Genomic DNA, 21,969 nt, shown 5'->3' on the forward strand with positions numbered 1-21,969 from the left:
GGGTAGGAGGGCTTTTTACCTGCCAGCTTTTGGCTCCAAGAGCAAGTGTTTCTCAAATAAGGTGGAAGCTGAATGGCCTTTTAAGACCTACCTTCCGGGCTTCCCTGGTGGCGCAGTGGTTGAGAATCTGGCTGCCAATGCGGGGGACACAGGTTCGAGCCCTGGTCTGGGAAGATCCCACATGCCGCGGAGCAACTGGGCCCGTGAGCCACAATTACTGAGCCTGCGCGTCTGGAGCCTGTGCTCCGCAACAAGAGAGGCCGCGATAGTTAGAGGCCCGCGCACCGCGATGAAGAGTGGTCCCCGCTTGCCACAACTAGAGAAAGCCCTCGCACAGAAACGAAGACCCAACACAGCCATAAATAAATTAAAAAAATAAAAAATTAAAAAATTAAAAAAAAAAAAAAAGACCTACCTTCCGAAGTCACATAGCATCACTTCTTCCAGAATCTACTGGTTAAAGCAATCATAAGCTTGTTGAATTGAAGGATAGGTAATATTGGTAGCCCACCTATTGATGAGAGGAGTATCAAAGAATTTGTGTCTATGTTTTAAAACCACCACAGACAGAACATCTCCAACTGAAAATTTGTTCTTCCAATTACATATTTAACATTACTGTTAATTAAATCATCATTATATAGAAGAATGGCAAGGGCAGCAGTCATGCCTGAGATTGCTTTGATACTTGGGGGAAGGATGAAACCACTAAGTTTGGGATGCTACTAAACTGGGTAGTTGGTGGGAAGAAAAGCTATTTTCCTCCCTGATATTGCCTCTTGGGGGACAAATTACGATTCCCTAGCAACACTGGAATCTAAGCAGAAGGATAAATAATGAAGACTTAACTGCCAAAAATAGGTATAGTATTGATATATTAGGAAATTTCTTGATAAGCACAATAAACAACAACAAAACTCTGTCTGCTTTTTTAAACTACAGGGTTGCATTCTATAGATTATATTCTATCTTGGGATAAATCATTTTAAAACAGAACATTGACCAAATATTATTTAATATCTGAATGATATTATGATCACTTGTGCTTTACTTTGGTGATTTCAAACCTGATTACATTACTGTGTCCAGAGTTATCAGAATCCTTAACTTATACTTCACAACGTGAGCATTATATTGGGAAAATATTGCTTCTGAATTTTGTAAACTAAAAAGCTTCATAAACTTTGGTAAATTCATTTCTATACTTGAACTAGAATTTTCCTCTTATTTGGGAATATTTTTCCTTTTCTTCTCACATAGAATTCCATTTTAAGAAGATTTAAGAGTATCTTTAATACATTTTAAGAAATTCTCAGTGTTTTCGTGGAGCATAAAAATATCTGATGTTTAGACTTTAATTGCTTTGCTGTCTTGACATGTTGGTTTCTTGTAACTGAAATCATCAGTTTTTCTAGGCTGAAGTCTCTTTCTGTGGATTGTGCTTGTTAATTTTGAAATTTCATAAACACTATTATGAGTCTGTATAAGTTAAATGTTTTGAAAGGGCTGAGTAGGCTAGTAATAATCACTAATATTTATATAGTGCATGCTATGACCAGGCACTATTCTAAGAGCTTTACATTTAATCCTCATAACAAGTGTATGACTAGATACTATTATTATCCCTATTTTATAGATGGGGAATTTGAGGCTTAGAGAGGTTTAAAAACTTGCTCAAGGTCATTTAGTAAGTAAGTGGCAGAGCCTGGATTTGAATCTAGGTAATCTGGCTCCAGAGTCTATGCTCTTAACCACTACACTCTTTTATTACACGTAAGAAAACAAAACAAAACAAAAGAACTGGACTGTATAGAATTGATTTCAAACTATTATTAAAACTTTGAATATCAATTAAATAATAGTACTATCAGATCGTATTTACAAGTTATATTTTACTTTTTTTATATGTGTGTGCTTCGTTTTCAGTTTGTCTCCCAGTCCAACTGTCAGCAGTTCCTGAACACTGTTTGGTTTGGACAGATGTCAGGTTACCGACGTAAGCCTACCTGTAAGAAGATAATGACTGTTTTGACAGTTGGCATGTTTTGGCCAGTTTTGTCACTTTGTTATTTGATAGCTCCCAAATCTCAGTTTGGCAGAATTATTCACACACCTTTTATGAAATTTATTATTCATGGAGCATCATATTTTACATTCCTGCTATTACTAAACCTATACTCTCTTGTCTACAATGAGGATAAGAAAAACACAATGGGGCCAGCCCTTGAAAGAATAGACTATCTTCTTATACTGTGGATTATTGGTAAGTATCAAGTTAGTTTAAAAGGTTCTGCCTTTATTTAGTCCATTAATTCTCCCTTGCTTGGTGGCATTATAAGCTGCCTTCAACTTGTAATTTTACACTGTTTATACAGGAAGAATTTGAATGCTTCCATGATCATTGAAGACTTAACTAACATTTTTTTTTAAAAGATAAATGTTCTTGAACTTGATGATAAGGAAGCAGATCTCTTACTTAATATTACTTAATTACATGGAAGTTAAAAATTCTTTCTCAGTTGCTAAAATTGTTCATGATTGTTAAAACAGAAAAACAAATTTTGCTGATGAATTTTTTTTGTTATAAGAATATGAACATTTTCTTAGGTATTTTGAAATGTAATAATACATTTTATGCTCGGTTGCATTTTAAGAGAACTATTCTGTTTTATTATATCATTAGTTTTTCTTTTAAGAACCTATGAACTTTTATAGTTACATATTACCTTATATAGATAAAACATTCCCTGGTGACTCACTCTATAAATCAGTTCTTTGTAATGACAGCCAGATCTCTTTAGAAACGACAGTTTTTTAAAAAAGAAAAGACATTTTATTTTCTGAAAATTGTTTTTTTTATAAGTATTATGCTGTATAATAAATATTTTAATGATCTTCTGCAGTTTTTACTGCCCTTGCCCTTTTTGGGAGAGGTGGGAGGAGGAGGGAAGTTGAGGTATAATTACATTGTCTATTTATGGTCTGTTAATGACATCCCCTTTATTATTTACCTCTGGATCTTCAACCTTGTTTTTAACCTCAGCATTTCCCACCTTTTTTTTTTTTTTTTACTATTTGCTATAGAGTAAAAGGAATATTGAAATTTATTCTTTTCTATGTTATAAAGCACTGAATGATTAATATGTTCTTGACTGTTTCAGTTATTAAATAATTTAAGAAGAGTTAATGTACAGTGCTCACTTTTAGTTCTTCAGATATAAAAGTGTATTTTGGGATTTTTTATTTTTATTTGGAAATTAGTTCATTTCAAGTAACTTGATCTTAAATCAGAGTTATGCATTAATGTTTAAAATTAGGTAGATACAGTAAAAATAATACACATTTGAACTTTAGGTTAAAGAGAATTAAATAATTTCTTCTTGTTAATATTTTCGTGTTTCTGATATTTCCACTACCTTATCTAAAATTTAATATTTTAATTTAGGAAATAATTTATACTTTATCATATTTGACTCCAAATTACATTGTTGTAGATCTTTTCAATGTGAAATTTGTTTATATTTTTAATTAGGTAGGTTAGGCTGAAAGGAATCTCTTAGAAGCACTTTTCTCCTCTATTTAAACTGCTTCTGAAAGATTGTTATATATACCTTAGTCATAAAAAAGGGAAAATTTATATCATTTATCTATAACCTATTGTTTAAATAGTAGTGAGAGAGAAAAAATATTTTCTTTGTTTTGTAAAATAAACAAGTCTGTAGCCAAGTCTGTATAAGAAGTAAAGTTTATATTTCTTAGCAGTGAGTAAAAACTCATTGAAGTCAGAGAGTCATACCACTCCTTGGATAGCATAAATATTGCTGCTGTCACTGAATTTCACAACAAATGGTAAAACTGTGGCTACTCTTTTCTAATCACAATGGTCCTGAACACACACACGCACACACACACACACACACAGTATTATTAATTTTCTAAACATACTCTGTCTCAGTAGAAGAGTGCAGTATGAATTATGCCAGTAAAATTCCTGGAAGTGTTTTTCTTTTCTCAGCACAGCTTCTGCTTTGACACAGTTAGATATGAATAAACCTTGCCAAGGATGTTTTCTGAACCTGTTATGTCTTTAGATCACTCTGACTTTCTTAAATATATAGATCTGAACTTGCTCTAAGGAAACATGTAAGAATCATTTGCCTACTTGTTCAAAGTCACTCCTTGGTTCAATTTACTTTTTCATGCAATGAGCACAGGGACTTCTGACTCATGATGCCTGGCTTCTGTACATTTGTTTCCTGTTCTTTTCTTTAGCCCTCCAGGAAGAAAGTAGGGTTAAATTATAAAAATCAAGGTAGAAAAAAAGAAAACAATGTGTTGATGAATCCACAGAATATTAATGGTATCCATTTACTTAATTTTTTACCATTGGAATATAATAGAACAGCCCTTACAGAAATGTATATTTTGAAATGTTGTCTACCTACTTTGTCCAAGCACAGGCAGAAACAGATATGGCCCAACACTCATGGAGCTTATGGTCTAATTATTGTTTAAAAGAAAAACACCCAATAACTTGAAAATCACACAGATAAAATAAAAAATTACACATGAGTTAAGTGCTACTAAGTAAAGGTCATGGAGCTAGGAGAGCAAGCATTTTTTAAGGGCATTTTACCTACTCAGGGGGTTGGAAAGTCTATCTTGAAGAAGTGATAGATAAGCTAAGATTTAAAGGATAAATAGGAGTCTACTTGGAGAATCGGGAAAGAAAAGTATTATAGGAGAATTGGGAGAGAAAAATATTCTAGGCTGATGTAAAAGTTACATTCAGATGCCCTGTGGCAAGAGGGAGCATAGTGCAAAGAAGGGACTGCGTAAAGGCTGGAGGAAGGAGGACAAGGGAAGTGGGATCTGAGATGAAACTATAGAAGTGGATGTTATACTAGACCATGGACAGCCTTGTTGGCCATATTAAGTAATTTTGACTTTATACTAAGAGCAGTGGAAAACCACTGGCGTTTTTAAGTAGATGGGTGACATGATCAGATTTTCATGTTGAAAAGATCGTTCTGGCTACAGTGTAGAGAACGCTGGGTTGGGAGGAAGGGCTGCGGCAAGAGTAGGTAGAGGGAGACCAATAAGGAGCCTGTTGCAGTACTCTAGATGAAAGCTGATGGTGCCTTGGACTTAGGACGGTTGCCATAGAAAGAGAAGGAAACAGATTCGAGAGATATTTACAAAGTAAAGCCAGTAGGACATAGAAATATATATATATATATATATATATATATATGAAGTGAGGGAGGAGGAAATTATTAAGCAACCTAAGTATTCTAGAAGAGTACTAGGTTTGGGGATTTGTGAAAGAGTAGATCCTGAGTGTGGTTTTGGGTATGTTGAAGTTGAAAAGCCTTCGAGAAATTCAAAAGATGTCAGTCAGACAATTGGATATCATAGTCTAGAGCTCAAGAAGAAGTTTAAGCTTGAGTTAGCAGTATGCGAATAATCTGCATATATGTTGTAGACGAAACTGTGGGCACACATGAGACACTTGAGAAAGTATAAGATGAGAAGAAGAGAGGACCTAGGAGCAAGTCTCGAGGAATTCCCAGAATGATGGGATTATGGTTTGCTAATCTTACTAATTCTAAAAAACAACAAAAAAGGACCCCAAAATGTAGTCCATTGATTATGTAGTGATTGCATTGCTTGTAATAGTTTAAAATTATTGTGTTCTTCCAATCCAGCTCAGAAATGTGAAATACATCAAGTGTATTAGCTTCACTTTGGTGTGGGATATTGCACAGGAGCTGGGAAACTACCTGTCAGTGGTACTTAATATTCTTTCATATGTCTGCCTTTTTTGATCAAAATCTTCTCCAATTCGTGTTGTAATTTTTGTCAAGCGTTCCCTTTAGGTATAATATTATATTTTACAGAAATAAAACACTTATTTCTGTAAGCATCTTTCTTGGCTTAGTGTTCTACTGTTACAGTGTTTGGGTTAATAAAATGTAAACTATTTGGTTTAACATTTTTGGTTAGTTTTTATCTATTCATTTTAAATAGAAGTTCATCCAAGTGGAATTTTTAAAAGGTGTTTTCCCTGTCAGACCTGCAAATATTTTAAAATGTTTTTCTACATAAAATATGGGTACTGTATAATTAAGATGTTATGAACAGAGTTTTTTGAGAATACTTCATGTGTTTCCCAGGGGACTTATTCTGTTCACTGGTAAGTCAGAGGATGATTCTGATTGGCTTAACTTGATCTTCATCCATATTTAGGTTGTAGCACTCTGTTCTTTTGTCACTTTACATTCTCCTTAAAAATACCTTAGTGGAGGAATGTGTCATAAAGCTATTGTTGATTGTACTACTGTTCTCTGTTACTCCCAGGAATATATAACTATGGAGAAACTTCTGGCCAAAGAAGGGGAAGGGAGTTATTTGGTTCGATTGGTTTTTATTTATGTATATTTATTTGTTGAGCCAATTTTTGAGCACCCACTGTGTATCAGGCACTATATAGGACATTTAGGACATTGGTTGATAAAACAAAGATTCTTACCCTTGAAGAGTTTACCCGAAGTGGGAGGAAGATAGTCAGTTAATAATAGACATAATAAGTAAACTATATCCATTGTTTAAAAGTGATAAGTACTAAGGGAAAAGAAAGAAGAGTTGGGGGATTGGGAGTGAGGGGCACAGGGTTTGCAATTTTAAATAGGAGGATCAGAGTAGGTGGTGAGCAAAGATGCAAAGTGAGGGAGTTAGCCAAATGGATGTCTGGGTGAGGAGCTTCCAGCCAGAGGGAAAAGCCCATGTAAAGGCCCTAAGGCAGGAGTCTTGTGTGTTCAGAGAACAGCAAGGAAGCAAGGAGGCCAGTAGTGGAGGGAAAGATTGATAGGAGAGGAGATCAGAGAGAAGAGGTAATGTAGGGCCTTGTAGACCATTGTAGGGAATTTGGTTTTGACTCTGAATAAAATGAGCTATAAGGGAAGGTGCAATGCCCACTCTGCACAGTCAGCGGCGGTGGTCTTAGGTTCTCATTAACATTCACACTCGCCGGACACGATAGGCAGAAACCTGGCACCAGGTTTACTTACCTCTGGAAGATGTAAGACAGAAAATAGAGCACGTCAGCATGACAGCTTCAAATATATCTTTATTGGCAGTTCTTACAAAAGACGGGGCTGCTTCCCAGCCCCATAGGGGCACACTCAGTTGCGTGGAATGAGGTGTGGGCTACCCCAGCCAAAGAAGGCTGAAATCTACCAGGATTTCTTATAAATCCATCAGGATATCTTAGAAAGCCTCAGAATGTAGCTCCCGCTACATGCACACTTTACGTTAAGAGAGACATCACACAGAGAGGCTGAGGCCTGTGTTTCTCAGCATGTTTTCATATGGTCCTGGTTGGGTCTACGTTCAGGGTCTCTGAGTCCACTCATAGCCCTCCCAGGCCAGATGCAGTTTCCCGGTCAGTGGTTGTTTTTCTAACAATCTTCAGCACAGCTGACCTTCCATATTTTTCTTAATGTAGTATGTTTCCAAGGCAATACTTAAATAGATGATAACATGAGATTTTGTTCCCATGGGAAAAGAGTTCTGTCCTGCAGTTAATTCTTTCTCCTCTGGGAGTTACTGCAGTGTTATTTTTTGTTTGTTTTTGTTTTTTTTTAAATTTATTTATTTATTTATTCACCTTTGGCTGTGCTGGGTCTTTGTCTCTGTGCGAGGGCTTTCCCTAGCTGCGGCAAGCGGGGGCCACTCTTCATCGCAGTGTGCGGGCCCCTCACCATCGCGGCCTCTCTTGCTGCGGAGCACAAGCTCCAGAGGCGCAAGTTCAGTAATTGTGGCTCACGGGCCTAGTTGCTCCGCGGCATGTGGGATCCTCCCAGACCAGGGCTCGAACCCGTGTCCCCTGCATTAGCAGGCAGACTCTCAACCACTGCGCCACCAGGGAAGCCCTACTGCAGTGTTTTGAGGAGAGAAGTAACACTTGCATTTTAAAAGGATCACTCTGATTGCCGTGTTGAGAATAGCTTTTAGGGAGAACAGGGTAGAAGCAGGGAGACTAGGCTATTTCAGTAATTCAGGCCAGAGAAGATAGTGGCTTGAAGTTGAAATAGTGGTGAGAAAGGTTAGATCCTAACTATATTTTGAAAGTAAAGCCAGCAGGATTTACTACTGCATTGAATGTGTGATTTAAAAGAATATCAGTCAAGGATGATTCAGGGACATTTAGAGTGAACAGCTAGGATGGAGTTGCCATCAAGTGAGATGGGGAAGTCTTCAAGAGCAGTGAATTTGGGTGCAGAGATTAGGAGTTCAGTTTGGACATGTTAGGACATCCAGTTTGAGATGTAGAGTAGCCAGGTACCTATACAAGTTAAGTTTAGGAAAGAAGTTTAGAGATATTATTATGTAAATACAGGTTGAGTTCAGAGATAACAACTTGAAAGTCTACCACATAGATGGTATTTAAAGCCATTAGACTAGACTGGATGAGGTCACTATAGGAGTGAGTGTAGACAGAGAAAAGAATCAGGAACTGAGCCTTTTGGGGGTTATGTATTTAACATCAATTTGCTTTCTTATGCTTGTTTCACATCATTTATTAAAATCCCTCTCTGGGAAGGATATTATCATATGAAACTTAAGGTTATTTTCTTTCATATTTTAAGAACATTTTACTGAATGTTATTTTTTTCTTCTGAATGAGGCTACAACTGACATGTGTTATTTATTTAGTACTTTGAGTCTTAAGGTATTTTTTAGTTTATTATTGAATTAAGAGAGCATTATCTGATTTTTTTTCTTCCTTCTTTAGGGATGATTTGGTCAGACATTAAAAGACTCTGGTATGAAGGGTTGGAAGACTTTTTAGAAGAATCACGTAATCAACTCAGTTTTGTCATGAATTCACTTTATTTGGCAACCTTTGCCCTCAAAGTGGTTGCTCACAACAAGGTGACTATTAACTATGTCAACTGGAGGCACAAGTGAAGTTTATTTAGGAAAAACCCAGGATATTTAGCTATGTATTTCAGAGTTACTTTGGCCCAAATCTGGGTCTGATGTGTTTTCATTCTAAACCTATCCTTGTGCAAGGGAATAAATAGTACACATTGTTTCCTTCCTTTGTAATAGCTTCAAGGGTGTTAATTACCATTAAATGTTGGTTACCTATTTTATGCCAGGCACCATGGTTGATACTTGCTATACTTTATCTCATTTTATTCTCACAGGGATTCTATGAGACAGATGTCCTTATCCCCATTTTGCACATAAGGAAAAGGAAGCTCAGAGATAATAAGTAACTTGTCCAAGACCACACAGTAAGAAACCAAGACTGGATTTAAATCCAGGTCTGTCTAGGCATTTTCTTTCTACCAAATGCCAATTCCTTACATCTGAGCTAGGTTCACTTACCTCATTAACCTAAGTAACACAAAGTTACTTAAATTGATTAGTGTTAGATATCTTTATATCTATCAGGAAAAAGTTTATCTGAATGGAACTCATTATATAGTGTTTTACACATTCCTAATCATGACTATTATCTTCCACAGCTTAAAAAGTTGCGTAAATTTAGTTATTTTCTGATTCCTATATTTTTAAATTTAAAATTTGACAAAAATCTAACCTTATAGACATCTTATAATGTTACTTTTATAAAGATTTATTAAAAGCCCAGGAAAGGTAATGGAGATTATGTTAACTATCTTTGTTTACACCTGAGTTTAGAATTCTGAGGCGTCACATTCAAGGAACTATTTATATAATACTTTTTGGTTTTTGACTAATTTATAGACTATAGAGAAAGCAAACTGGTTATCTTATATCACTTTATTAAAAACCTCTATTCCTGTAATTGATCAGTAGTACCAAACATGTTTATTAGGTATGTTCAATGACCAGAGTTGTGAAGTTATTAAGAAAATAAAAATTGATCATATATAGATAGATGGTTTGATAGAGAAGTTGATGGTCATTGGTTTTTTTAGACTGGTCTCTTTAGTTCTAGAAGCAGGGTGTGCATATAGTTTATTATTCAGACCAAGACACTTTACAAATGAAAGGGGGCACAATTAATAATTATGCCAGGAAAACTGGTATGTAATCTGGGACTGTCCCAGGCAATTGGAACATGTGGTCATTCTATGTCTAAGTATAATAATACACTCTTTTTTTTTTCTTGTTATTTAGAAGGGAGAAAGCGTCTATGGGCCATTGTAGAATCCTGAGTCAAAGGGCTAGGTTAATTTAATGTAATAGCTAATTAATTGACAGCACACATTCTTAAAGTTTGTGTTGTGGAATTTAAGAAAAACTAGCAAAAATTTCATTCATAAAAAATTTAATGACAGTTTTTAAAACATAAGAATTTTTGAGAAAACCTCTTTATATAGCATAAGTGATATTGCCCCACATATGTAGAAATCTTTTATTTATTTAAAACAATGTTATTTCTATTAAAAGAAGAGAACTTTATAAAACATAAATGGAGTTCCCCCACAAGGAGACATAAAATAGTTTTCTTTCAACAGTCAGAATATTTGTTTTTATTTTCCTAAGTTGAGAGAGCTATTTTATCTTTGGCTTTTTTCCCCTAACCTTAGTTTCATGATTTTGCTGACCGAAAGGACTGGGACGCATTCCATCCTACACTGGTGGCAGAAGGGCTTTTTGCATTTGCCAATGTTCTGAGTTATCTTCGTCTCTTTTTTATGTATACAACAAGCTCTATCTTGGGTCCATTACAGGTAAGTAATTAAAATTTCTTGAAGAAAATTTTTTAAAACTACTACACCTTTTAATTGTCCACTGGAACGTTGTTTTCTCATGATATTAAAGCTAAACTTTGCTTTTGAAAATAGTTAACGGTTGAAAAGTCACAGCATGTTCATCTGCTTTGCTTCTGGCTGAATGATAATCCTTTGCTTTTAGATATTCCAAACTTTGTTAAGCTGTGGTCCATTGTCCCTCTCCCCCGAGTTCATAGACGTAGATGTATTTAAAATATAGTTATATTTCAGATAGTAGAGGAACATAACATTTTGCTTTTTACCAAAATTAATTTCACATTTAAAGTTTTAAGTGATAAATATAAGGGAGATGTTGTACAAACAGAATTCATACTTCATGATGATTTTGAAAACATGTAAGTTATATTTTAACAAAATACTCTTTTACTTTGCTTAATAAATATCAAATGTAATAAGTTGGAAAATAGAGTATTTAGAGCTAAAAAATTTCATAGAGCTTATGTAGTCCAACTTTATGCTTTACAGTACTTTATAGTTAAAGAAATTGAGCTTTTATTTTTTCAAAGTAGTATGATTATTATACATGAGAGTCCAGGACTAAATTCTAAGCCTCTTTACACTAAAGAAAGGACTCATAATTGGTTGCATGTACCCCACAGATTTTAGTAGTTGATTGTTCTTGAAAGGTGGAGTCAGTTCTGCTTGGTGACCAGCTCTACATAATACTTTGTTATTTTATAAGTCTGAAAACCTGAGCAATATTCATTTTTCCTTGTTGAGTCAAAATTTACTAACAATTTAGATTCTTTTTTGTATTTTTAAAGGAGATATTTTAAATAAAATGCATAATTACCTTCTCCAACAGAGATATGAAAACAAAATATGTAGGAAAAACCCCATTTGATTTGGCTTGTGCTGTCATCCTCCAAGAGTGTTTCCTGAAGTGTGACTCTCTGTTAGCCAAGTCCTGTGAGATGCTCTGACTGAAATAAGTTTGGGATACACTGCATTCCATATAACCTCTTTTGGGAATTCACAGTGCACATTATCACATTAAAGCCTATGAGAAAGAAGTAAAGAAACTTGTTTGATCTTGTTCAAACTGTCATCACCTAAATTCAGTTAACATCATACCCATTTTTCATGAAATATGCTCAGGTCTCTTTTTTTCTCCAAGACATGGTTTGTGAAACACTGGTTTAGACTGTCTGTTATTTTGATTTAATTTTATCACTAATATCGTCTATAAATGTTTTAATCAAGAGTCCACAGTATTTCTATATGCACATTGTTTTCTTTGTTTTTTAGCTAAAAACTGATGGTATCACTAAGTTTCTATACTGAAAATTTCTTTACAGATTTTTAAAACGAGTTAAAAAGGAAAAAGTATATTATTATTTCTTAGCAAATTATTTGTTTCTTTTTCTTAGAACTGTTGAGTCAGGTCTTACTGACTTAATCTTTTCCCAAAAGAACTATAGACATGTATACAAATACTGCATAAGTGGGTATTTGTCTTTTTAGCTGTGGTGTGTGTTTTTCTCCTCCAGCAAGGTACTTTATATTGTTCTAATAGCCACAGAACTAGCAAATAATTTAAGTGAAGCTAACAAATATTTAGTGTGCTCCTATTTTTTAAAAGGTCTACAGGTTAATCATAATATATGTTTAAATATTATGATCTAGTCCAGCAAATGATTTTTTAAAAAATTATCTTAAGGTATAATTTGCCATACAGTAAAATGTACCCATCTTAACTGTATAGTTTGATCAGTTTTGCAAATATATAAACTTGTTTCGAGTGTGACTGGTTCTCATGGTGCAGGCTCCCTGCTCCAAGTCATTATATAAAGTCTGCATCCAGCAGGAAGAAGGGGAAAGGCAGAAAGCATGAGCCAGCTGTCTTTCTTTTTTTTAACAAGAGGACAATTATTTTTCCTCGAGGCCTACCAAATACTTCCACTTATAACTCATTGGCCAGAATTGGGTCACATGGCTGTTTGTATCTCTGAGGAGATGAGTACTTTTTTTTTTAAAGTTATACAATTTTTATTTATTTATTTATTTATTCATGGCTGTGTTGGGTCTTCGTTTCTGTGCGAGGGCTTTCTCTAGTTGCGGCAAGTGGGGGCCACTCTTCATCGTGGTGCGTGGGCCTTTCATTATTGCGGCCTCTCTGGTTGCGGAGCACAGGCTCCAGACGCGCAGGCTCAGTAATTGTGGCTCACGGGCCCAGTCGCTCCGCGGCATGTGGGATCCTCCCAGACCAGGGCTCAAACCCGTGTCCCCTGCACTGGCAGGCAGACTCTCAACCACTGCGCCACCAGGGAAGCCCCGAGATGAGTACTTTTAATTGAGCATATTTCCCCCCAAGAAACCAAGGTCTGGTTAGTCAGAAAGAGGATGAAAAATAGATATTTAATAAGAATCTGTAGAGTCCTATCTTCAGGCTTTTCCTTAAAAAATTTCTCCAATAAAGGTATTTGTTTTCCAGTGTAATCTTATTGACATGACAGATTTTTTTTTTTTTAATTTTTTTTAAATTTATTTATTTATTTTTGACTGTGTTGGGTCTTCGTTTCTGTGCGAGGGCTTTCTCTAGTTGCGGCGAGCGGGGGCCACTCTTCATCGCGGTGCGCGGGCCTCTCACTATCGCGGCCTCTCTTGTTGCGGAGCACAGGCTCCAGACGCGCAGGCTCAGTAATTGTGGCTCACGGGCCTAGTTGCTCCGTGGCATGTGGGATCTTCCCAGACCAGGGCTCGAACCCGTGTCCCCTGCATTGGCAGGCAGATTCTCAACCACTGTGCCACCAGGGAAGCCCGACATGACAGATTTGTATAACATATTGGTGACAAAGAACTCTAGAATAATTTTGTGCAGAAGATTTATAATACATTTTCTTCCATTTTGTTAATCAGAAGCAAGGAACTCAATTAAAAGAGTGATCCAGTTACGAATATAAAGCTAAAAGAAATGCAAAAGGAAAATTGGCAATAAGTTAACCACTTTAGCTAAAGTGCAGCTTTTTTTCTTTACATAACATGTGATGTCAGATAATGTTTTTATGTGATTACTGCAGTTGTTTGTTAAATTTATCTCCATTTACTAACATTTTTTTCCTTCCAAATCTTTGTAGATTTAGAAGCTGACAGACTTTTATTTTAGCTGGTTATATAACCTGCAGTAGGAGTCCAGATCTCTCCCTTAGTTAGAATGACTATAATTTATCATCCAAGTAGAGACACTTTGGAGAATGAAAAGGATATTATTCATTACCAAGTTGGGACAACAGCTGTGAACTGGGACTGTACCAGGCAAAGCAAGCTCGTGGAATTATCCTGTAGTAGAATACCTAAAATGATCCTGATTCAGCAGTGATTGAATCCTTTATTCTATTACTTGAAATTTGTATGATTGTATTTGTTAAATTTCTGGCATGTTGTAGGTAGACTTTGGAAGATGGCCTTCTACAATCGGGCCTTACTTTCTAGCCATTGCTCACTGTACTCATCTCCTTATCTCTTCGTGAAATACTTCTCCATCTGGGCCAAGACCAGTCACTGATCTCACACAGGTCCTGTGCTTTCCCACTTCCTTGTCATTTTTTGTGTTATTACCCTGTTTAGAATGTCCCAGACCCGGGGTCCCCAACCCCCAGGCCACAGACCAGTATCGGTCCGCGGCCTGTTACGAACCAAACTGCACAGCAGGAGGTGAGCGGCAGGCAAGCGAGTGAAGCTTCATCTGCCGCTCCCCATCGTTCGCATTACCGCCTGAACCATCCCCCCCACCGCCCGCCCCATCTGTGGAAAAATTATCTTCCACGAAAACAGGCCCTGGTGCCAAAAAGGTTGGGGACCGCTGTCCCAGACTATCCTCTGCTTCTTGAAACTTTACTTATTCATTCAATAAACATTTATTGAGTGCCTGATAGGTACTGGACACTGGGAATACTAAAGTGAGTATGCTGCAGTCTCCTTTTAAAGAACTCATAGTTCACTGAGGATGACGAGCCAATGACAACATTTGGAATAGTAGATGCTGTAATAGAGAGCTCAGAGGAAGGGTACTCACTTCAGCCTAAGGCATCAGAGGAGACTTCCCAGAAGAGATGACACTGAAATTAAGCCTTAAAAGATGAGTTGAAAGGAGGTTGGCTGTAGGGCATTCCAGGGAGAGGGAACATGCACCAGCTTTAGTGTCCCCACCACTAGAAAATCTATTCCTACACTCGTACTCCCGTGAGAATGAATTTCTCCATATGATGGACTTAGTACTTTGGACCTCTAATGAGCACTTCCTATAGCTAAGTCTTAATCATAAGACAATTTAAATTTAGCTTGTCCTAAATTATGTTGTTTCTACTAAACTAAAAATTCCTTGAGGATTGGGAATATATCTTCACTTTCTGGTCTGCACCTTATGCATTGCCTTGCCATAGTAGTTACTTAATGTCTGTTTGTTGAATTGAGTTGAAAAACTTGTTAGATGGGGTTGAGTAAATATAAGCACTGATTGGTCTGAGAAAACAAAAAAATATGATGGAGAAATAGGGCTACATCCTAGCTGTTGCTGTACCTGCTTGTTCCCAATAATAACAGCAACTAACATTTATTGAACATTTCATGTGGGCCAGGCACTCTGTTATATGTTTTCCATTTATTTAACCCTCATCACAACCCTTGTTATTTTTTATTTTCATTTTACAAATGGAGGGTTTAAGGCTTAGGGAGAGAAACAGTTCACAGAACTATTAAGTGGCAGAGTCAAGAGCTGAACCTGCGTCTGTCTGACTCCAGAGGCCAGCCTGCTCTTTGAAGTTTGCTCTCCCGCTTTTTTGAATTCAGGATGCCAGCTAATCTGCCTCAGCAGATGTAAGAGACATGATTGGGCATAAATCAGTAATGTTACATACTTCAACAACCAAAAAAAAAAGAAGACACAATCTATAAATAATCTTGTTAAAGTAATATTAACAGTGAACATTTGAGTCCTTAACTGTGTGTCAGATACTGTTCTAAGATCTTTATTTACATGTATGACCTCATTCAATCCTCACAACCATTCGAAGAGGCAGACTCTTTTATTTACATTTTACAGAGGAAGCAACTGAGGCGTAGAGACATTGAGTAACTTGTACAAGGTCACACGGCTGGTGAGTAGTAGAACTGGGATTCCAACCCAGGTAGTTTGGCTCCAGAGCTAGTGGTCTTAACCACTCTGCTGAATTGCTTCTCAGAGTTTTCTTGAGTAATACGAGTCCCTCATTAACTTTTACCGTACAATACTTCTGTTGGCAGGCTTTCATAATTTATAGATTTTTAAAATTCTTCTTCATTTATCCATGTGTGTCAAATGACTTACACAGCCTTTAATACTGGTAGTTGGGTGATTAGACAAGAAGGAAAAGACAGGATCACACAGCTTGGTTCAGAATCTTGCTCCATAACTTACTGTTACCTCTTCTCTTGGAGTCTCAGTTTCTGTATCTGTTGTGAGGATTGAATGGGTCAGCGTATACCAGATGCACAGCAGAGTACCTGACGCATCATGGGCTTTACATAAACGTTTAGATCCACTCCTCCATTCCCTTAGAGTAGTGGAGGTAACTGTGACCGACCTGAAAAATTATACAAGAAAACTTGGAAAGTGAATGTAGTATGTGACACACGAGTGCATCCTTTATTCCTAGTGAATTGTTTGTTTTTATTGGATAATTATCAGACTTAGTTTAGTGGCCTGTATAACATAAATGGCATATTATTGTTGTTTGTAAAGTATTGTTCTTTGTGAGTAAAGAGTGATTTCAGGTGTTTTGCATTTTAGGGTATACTGGGGACGGATATTTTTTCTTGAAGGGAGTATGGAATGTCAGAGCTAGAGGGAAACTTAGAAGTCGTGTATAGTCTAGGGGTTCAAAAACTGGAGAGGCTGCAAGGATGGTGTGGGGAGCACATTTAACCTACATTCTCCAGTCCTGCCCTCAGAGATGCTGATTAAATAGTTTGGGGTGAAGTCTGACAAATTTTTAATAGCATGTAGATGAGCAAGTCTGATGCAGCATGTGGCCATTTCTTTTATAGGTCAGGAAAGTAAGGCCCAGCTCACATAGTGTTAGAAAAAAGACGGTGCAAAATGTTAATTAACAATTACATCTTTTAAAATACATTTATTCGTGTATTAATTCAACAAGCCCTGCTGTGTAGGCAAAATGCATGAGAACTAAATATTTCTTAATTGTACCCAGCCCCAAATTTCTAATGGGAGAGCTAAGATAAAAACCGCAAAGAGATGTTTTAGAAAAGCCCTTGCGAGGAGTCAGAAGCAAGAATTCAATTCCACCTTTGCCATCTATTAGTTCTTTCACCCTGAGCAATTTACTAAATCTCCCTGAGTTTCTGTTTGTCACTTGGAGAAATGGAGATAATGCTAGCCTTCCCCACCTTGCAAGATAAATAAAAATATGTGATACCTCTTGGAAAATGGTAAAGAGTTAGATAAAAGACATATAAAAAGTAGTTATGTATTCAGTATTTTAATTAATATGCCAGGCTCTGGAGCTTACTGACATTGTGCCTGCCCTTAAAGACTGCTAGAAGAGACAAACATAAAGTATAAAGTGAAGAATACTGTTTTAGAGATTACATACAAAGGACTTGGGAGCATGACTGAGGGGGTGCTTGGAGAGAGTCAGGAAGTTTGATTTGTCTGAGTTCTTTGTACAATCTTGGGTATTAACCCCTTATCAGACACAGCATTTACAAATATCTTCTCCAATTTGGTAGGCTGCCTTTTCATTTGTTGATGGTTTCCTTTGCTGCGCAAGAGCTTTTAAGTTTGAGTAGGTCCCATTTGTTTATTTTTGCTTTTGCTTCCCTTGCCTGAGGGGACATATCAAAAAATGTATTGCTAAGACCAATATCAAAGAGCATACTGGCTTATATTTTCTTCTAGGAGTTTTATGGTTTCAGGTTTTTGTATATGGTGTGAGAAGTTTGATTCTTTTGACACATATAAAGGGCAGTTTGATTCTTTTGACACATATAAAGGGCATCTTGAGCATGAATGGCTTGATTAGATAGATGGATTATCTTTCCTACAGATAATTATGGGTTTTTCTGGAGAAAGATTTGGAAAAAGAATGACTGGAAGTTATTCTTATTTCTTCCCTTTTGTCAGCCACTTTTATAATTGAACACTTAATATGCACCCTAATGATAACACCTCTTTCCTCTATCAGGCATTTAGCATGTTTTTGCTATTCTACATAGTGCTCTGTGTATGAGGCTTTTTCCTCTGTTAAATTATTTCCTAAGGATACATCTTCAGTAGTATTAACATATCAAAAGATAGGATTCTTATAGTGCCTCAGTATTTCTATTTCTTTATAAAAGGATGTGTTAATTTTCAGTCACACAAACAGTGTAAAAGCACACAAACAGTTCACCACGTTAATAGCTTTAGTGCTATCTTTCTTTGTTATACTATCTTAGTAGTTTTCTTTAATTTCCATTCTTCTGATTACTAGGAAAATATTTTTTTCTGTGTGTACTAGTGTTAACTTCTGTGTAAATTTCAGTATTAATTTTTAAACTACCATCTTGTTTTTAGTACTTACTGTTCATATTTCTCAATTAAAACTACTAAGTAGTTTTAAATAAGTAAACATGTAAGAAAGCGTGATTGTTATTTTTACAAATAAATGAGCCTTATAATCTTTCTCAGACTAAAATTAATTTACTGCTTTTAATGTTTGCATTTCACATGAATGTTTCATTAGTGTGCTCTTCAAGCTAATGTTCACCTCAGTGATATCCACTGTAGCTAATTTTGGTTCTTCCATGTTATACAAGAACTAATATCATGTTTTTAAAAAACAAGTCATGAAGTTTGTAGTGTTCTCATTAAATATTGCTCATCTTGATACTGAAATTAAATTACTCTTATCTTTAAAACAGTAATATTAAATTAAGGCTTTTACTTTGGGACTAAATTTTTGAAATTAAAAGTATAACAGCAGGGCTTCCCTGGTGGCGCAGTGGTTGAGAACCTGCCTGCCAATGCAGGGCACACGGGTTCGAGCCCTGGTCTGGGAAGATCCCACATGCCACGGAGCAACTGGGCCCGTGAGCCACAATTACTGAGCCTGCGCGTCTGGAGCCTGTGCTCCGCAACAAGAGAGGCTGTGATAGTGAGAAGCCCGCGCACCGCGATGAAGAGATGGCCCCCACTTGCCACAACTAGAGAAAGCCCTCGCACAGAAACGAAGACCCAACACAGCTATAAATAAATAAATAAATAAATAAATAAATAAAGACTTTCTATTTAAAAAAAAAAAAAAATTATAACAGCATACATGGTCACTCTTGGAAAACTTTATTTACCTTTAAGCTCACAGTGTCTAAATTTTCTTCAAATCCAATCTTTTCTGTACTTACCTAAAGCAGTTATTGTACTCTTACTGTCATACATTATTAGGTTCTCTACTAACACGATACGGCTTTATTCTAAGCACTCACAATCTGAATAAATGATTTCTTTCCAAAGTGACCTAATAAAGCTATCATTGATTAAGAGAGAAATGTATTTCTTCTCTTTCTCACACATTTTGAGCTTTCTGATTCTAAAAGTTTTCTGTTTCTTCCATCAGAATTTTTCAAGGGGGCCAAGTGAGGGAAGCATAAGATTTTGAAAAGAGCCACATGCTAGTCAAGTGCATAAAAGTCAGGCATAGTGGACCTCCCCACTTCAAGTCGCCGGGAGTACTAGCTTGTGCTGTGCCTAAAAATTTTAGCACACCTCTTCGACTTAATTAGCTGGCTCACTATAGTGGGCTGGAGGGGCTTGGCCACTTGCCTGCTGCTACTACTTTGTATCGTCGGTGATTGGCATGTGTTATGTTGGCAGGCTCGAGGGAGTTTGGAATTTTATTTGAAGTTGGATTTCACTAATTATATAAATTTGGCCTGGTTGCATTTGAGGAGGGATTATTTCTAAACACTAATTTTTGTATCTTAAAAGTAATGAATGCATATAGCAAAGAAGATTCAAACCACACCCCTAGTCCTACTTCCCATAGATAAGCACTGTTAATGGTTTCTTGTGTAAACTTCCAGAAATTTCCTGTGCATATCAAGCCTTATCTATATGAAAATATATATCTGACCTATTCTTTAAAAAATAGCTGTTTAATACTGTTGTGTACCCTGCTTTTTTGACTTAATGTTTTGTAGGCACCTTTCTTTGCCAGCACATAGCACTTCATTCTTTTTAACAACAACATTTAGGATGTTCTAATTTTTTATTCTACAGCACTACAATGAAAATCCTTGTATGTAATGCATCTTTGTGTACTTCCTGTTGGCTAAATTCCTAGGGATAGAATTTCGGGATCAAAGTGTAATGTTAAATTATTCCCCAAATTTGTATGCCAATTTAAATAACAAGAATTTATGAAAAGTACCTATTCCCCAGAATTTGAAAGAGTATTAAAGGAGAATGAAATCAGGCTTGAATAAAGCTCCCAGATGCATTACACATGTCTAAATTATGGTAGATACTCACATAAGTATTAGACCCTCTCATTTGACTTAACACATATAATTTTTTCTTATAATAGACCCCAAATGAAAGAAAATTGATCACCTTGGCAAAAGAGATTAGGGCAGTCCTAGAGGGGGAAATGCTGTTCTTCAGGAAGTGGTTTAGAATTGGTTGCAAAAATCAAATGAAATACTTTATGTCCTAATGGTTTTATATTTGTAAACTTTGAGAAACTATAAATATAAGCATTTATTTCCCTTTAGGTTTTAGCAAATAATTTTCCTTTCATCCCTTGCAAATTAGGCCTTTTCTTAAATCTCTATGTCTCTTCCTCTACCTTCATAGCAAAATTATCCTCTGCAGACTTGATCCAGATTCAAGGAATGTACCATTTTTGTTTGGCAACTGGATTTTTGATGTTTTAAAAGTGATGAAATATCTCAAACAGGTGGAAAAAAAGGAGTAGCCTTGTGGATCATATGTTTTCTTGCCTGGTCATTTAGTTTTTCATATTTTGTTTTCCTGATGATTTTAATGAATGCCTATGTAATGTATTCCACAGATTTCAATGGGACAGATGTTACAAGATTTTGGAAAATTTCTTGGAATGTTTCTTCTTGTTTTGTTTTCTTTCACAATTGGACTGACACAACTGTATGATAAAGACTATACTCCAAAAGAACAGAAGGACTGTGTAGGCATCTTCTGTGAACAGCAAAGCAATGATACCTTCCATTCGTGAGTGTCTTTTAAATTTTTAGTAAATATATGTCTGTCTTTCTGTTGTGTTATGTATGAATTCATACCTACAGAACTAGAACTTCAAATTTTCTTTAAGAAATGCGTTTTGAATAAGAAATACTTATTTTTCATGAATCATTTGATAGTCATCTTTACACATAGAATCTTAAATAATTAGTGGCCTGAGTTATTACATTGTCTCCTCGACTACAGTCTATCTTAACAGAGGAACTCTTGCATTTTGTGCACTCTTAGCATTTTGGGCAGGACAGTTCTTTGTGGGCCCTATATATGTATTGTGAGATGTTCCATGTCTCTGCCCTTCAAGTATTAATTGTCAGTGGCAATTCTCAGTCATTGTTACAACCAAAGCACTCTCAGATTTCAACACTTCTTAGGAGGTCATTAGGGTTGAGATTGTTAAAGCTTCAAGAACATTTTTTTCCTCTAATTTATTGTATCGGAAGGAATTGAGCAACCAGTTGTAAGGCAGACAAAATACCTCCCCACATTCTTAGATAAAATAATGGAGAGGAGGTGTAGAATTACACGTTTGTTGTATTCCTATTATGTACCAACTATTCTTTAGTTTGTTTAAGGAATAAGATTAAATGAGTAATAAATATTCATCTAACACCTTCAGTATGCCAGACCCTGTTCTAAGTGCTAAATAAATGAAGTATCAGTGAACAAAACTACCCTCATGGAGTTTATTATTCAAGTGAGGTGATACAGGCAATAAAAATAGCAATAAAATATATAGTATATTACACAGTATTGGTATAGTGTATATCAGTATTACACAGGCCCTTGCCTGTAGCCCAAATAAAGCTTGGGCCAGGGAGGATTTTTGTGTGAGAGGGTGTAGCTTTAGTTAGGTAGGAGGTTAAGGAAGGCCTCACAAAAGATGACATCCAAGTAAAGATATAAAGCTGGTGAAGGATCAAG

General features: G+C 36.1%; 1 protein-coding gene across 4 annotated transcripts in view; it reads left to right on the forward strand.

Annotated features, from left to right (window-relative positions):
• TRPC1 (transient receptor potential cation channel subfamily C member 1) overlaps positions 1–21,969 on the forward strand; it is a 64,468-nt gene that overhangs the window by 32,055 nt on the left and 10,444 nt on the right. For all 4 annotated transcript variants that reach the window (XM_007188082.3, XM_007188083.3, XM_057545191.1 and 1 more), the window contains 4 exons: positions 1,927–2,263; positions 8,798–8,937; positions 10,590–10,733; positions 20,843–21,018. In XM_007188082.3, the coding sequence (XP_007188144.2) occupies positions 1,927–2,263; positions 8,798–8,937; positions 10,590–10,733; positions 20,843–21,018 (797 nt within the window). The remainder of the gene's footprint in view (positions 1–1,926; positions 2,264–8,797; positions 8,938–10,589; positions 10,734–20,842; positions 21,019–21,969) is intronic.

This window comes from Balaenoptera acutorostrata, chromosome 4, assembly GCF_949987535.1.
Source record: "Balaenoptera acutorostrata chromosome 4, mBalAcu1.1, whole genome shotgun sequence".
Lineage (NCBI taxonomy): Eukaryota > Metazoa > Chordata > Mammalia > Artiodactyla > Balaenopteridae > Balaenoptera > Balaenoptera acutorostrata.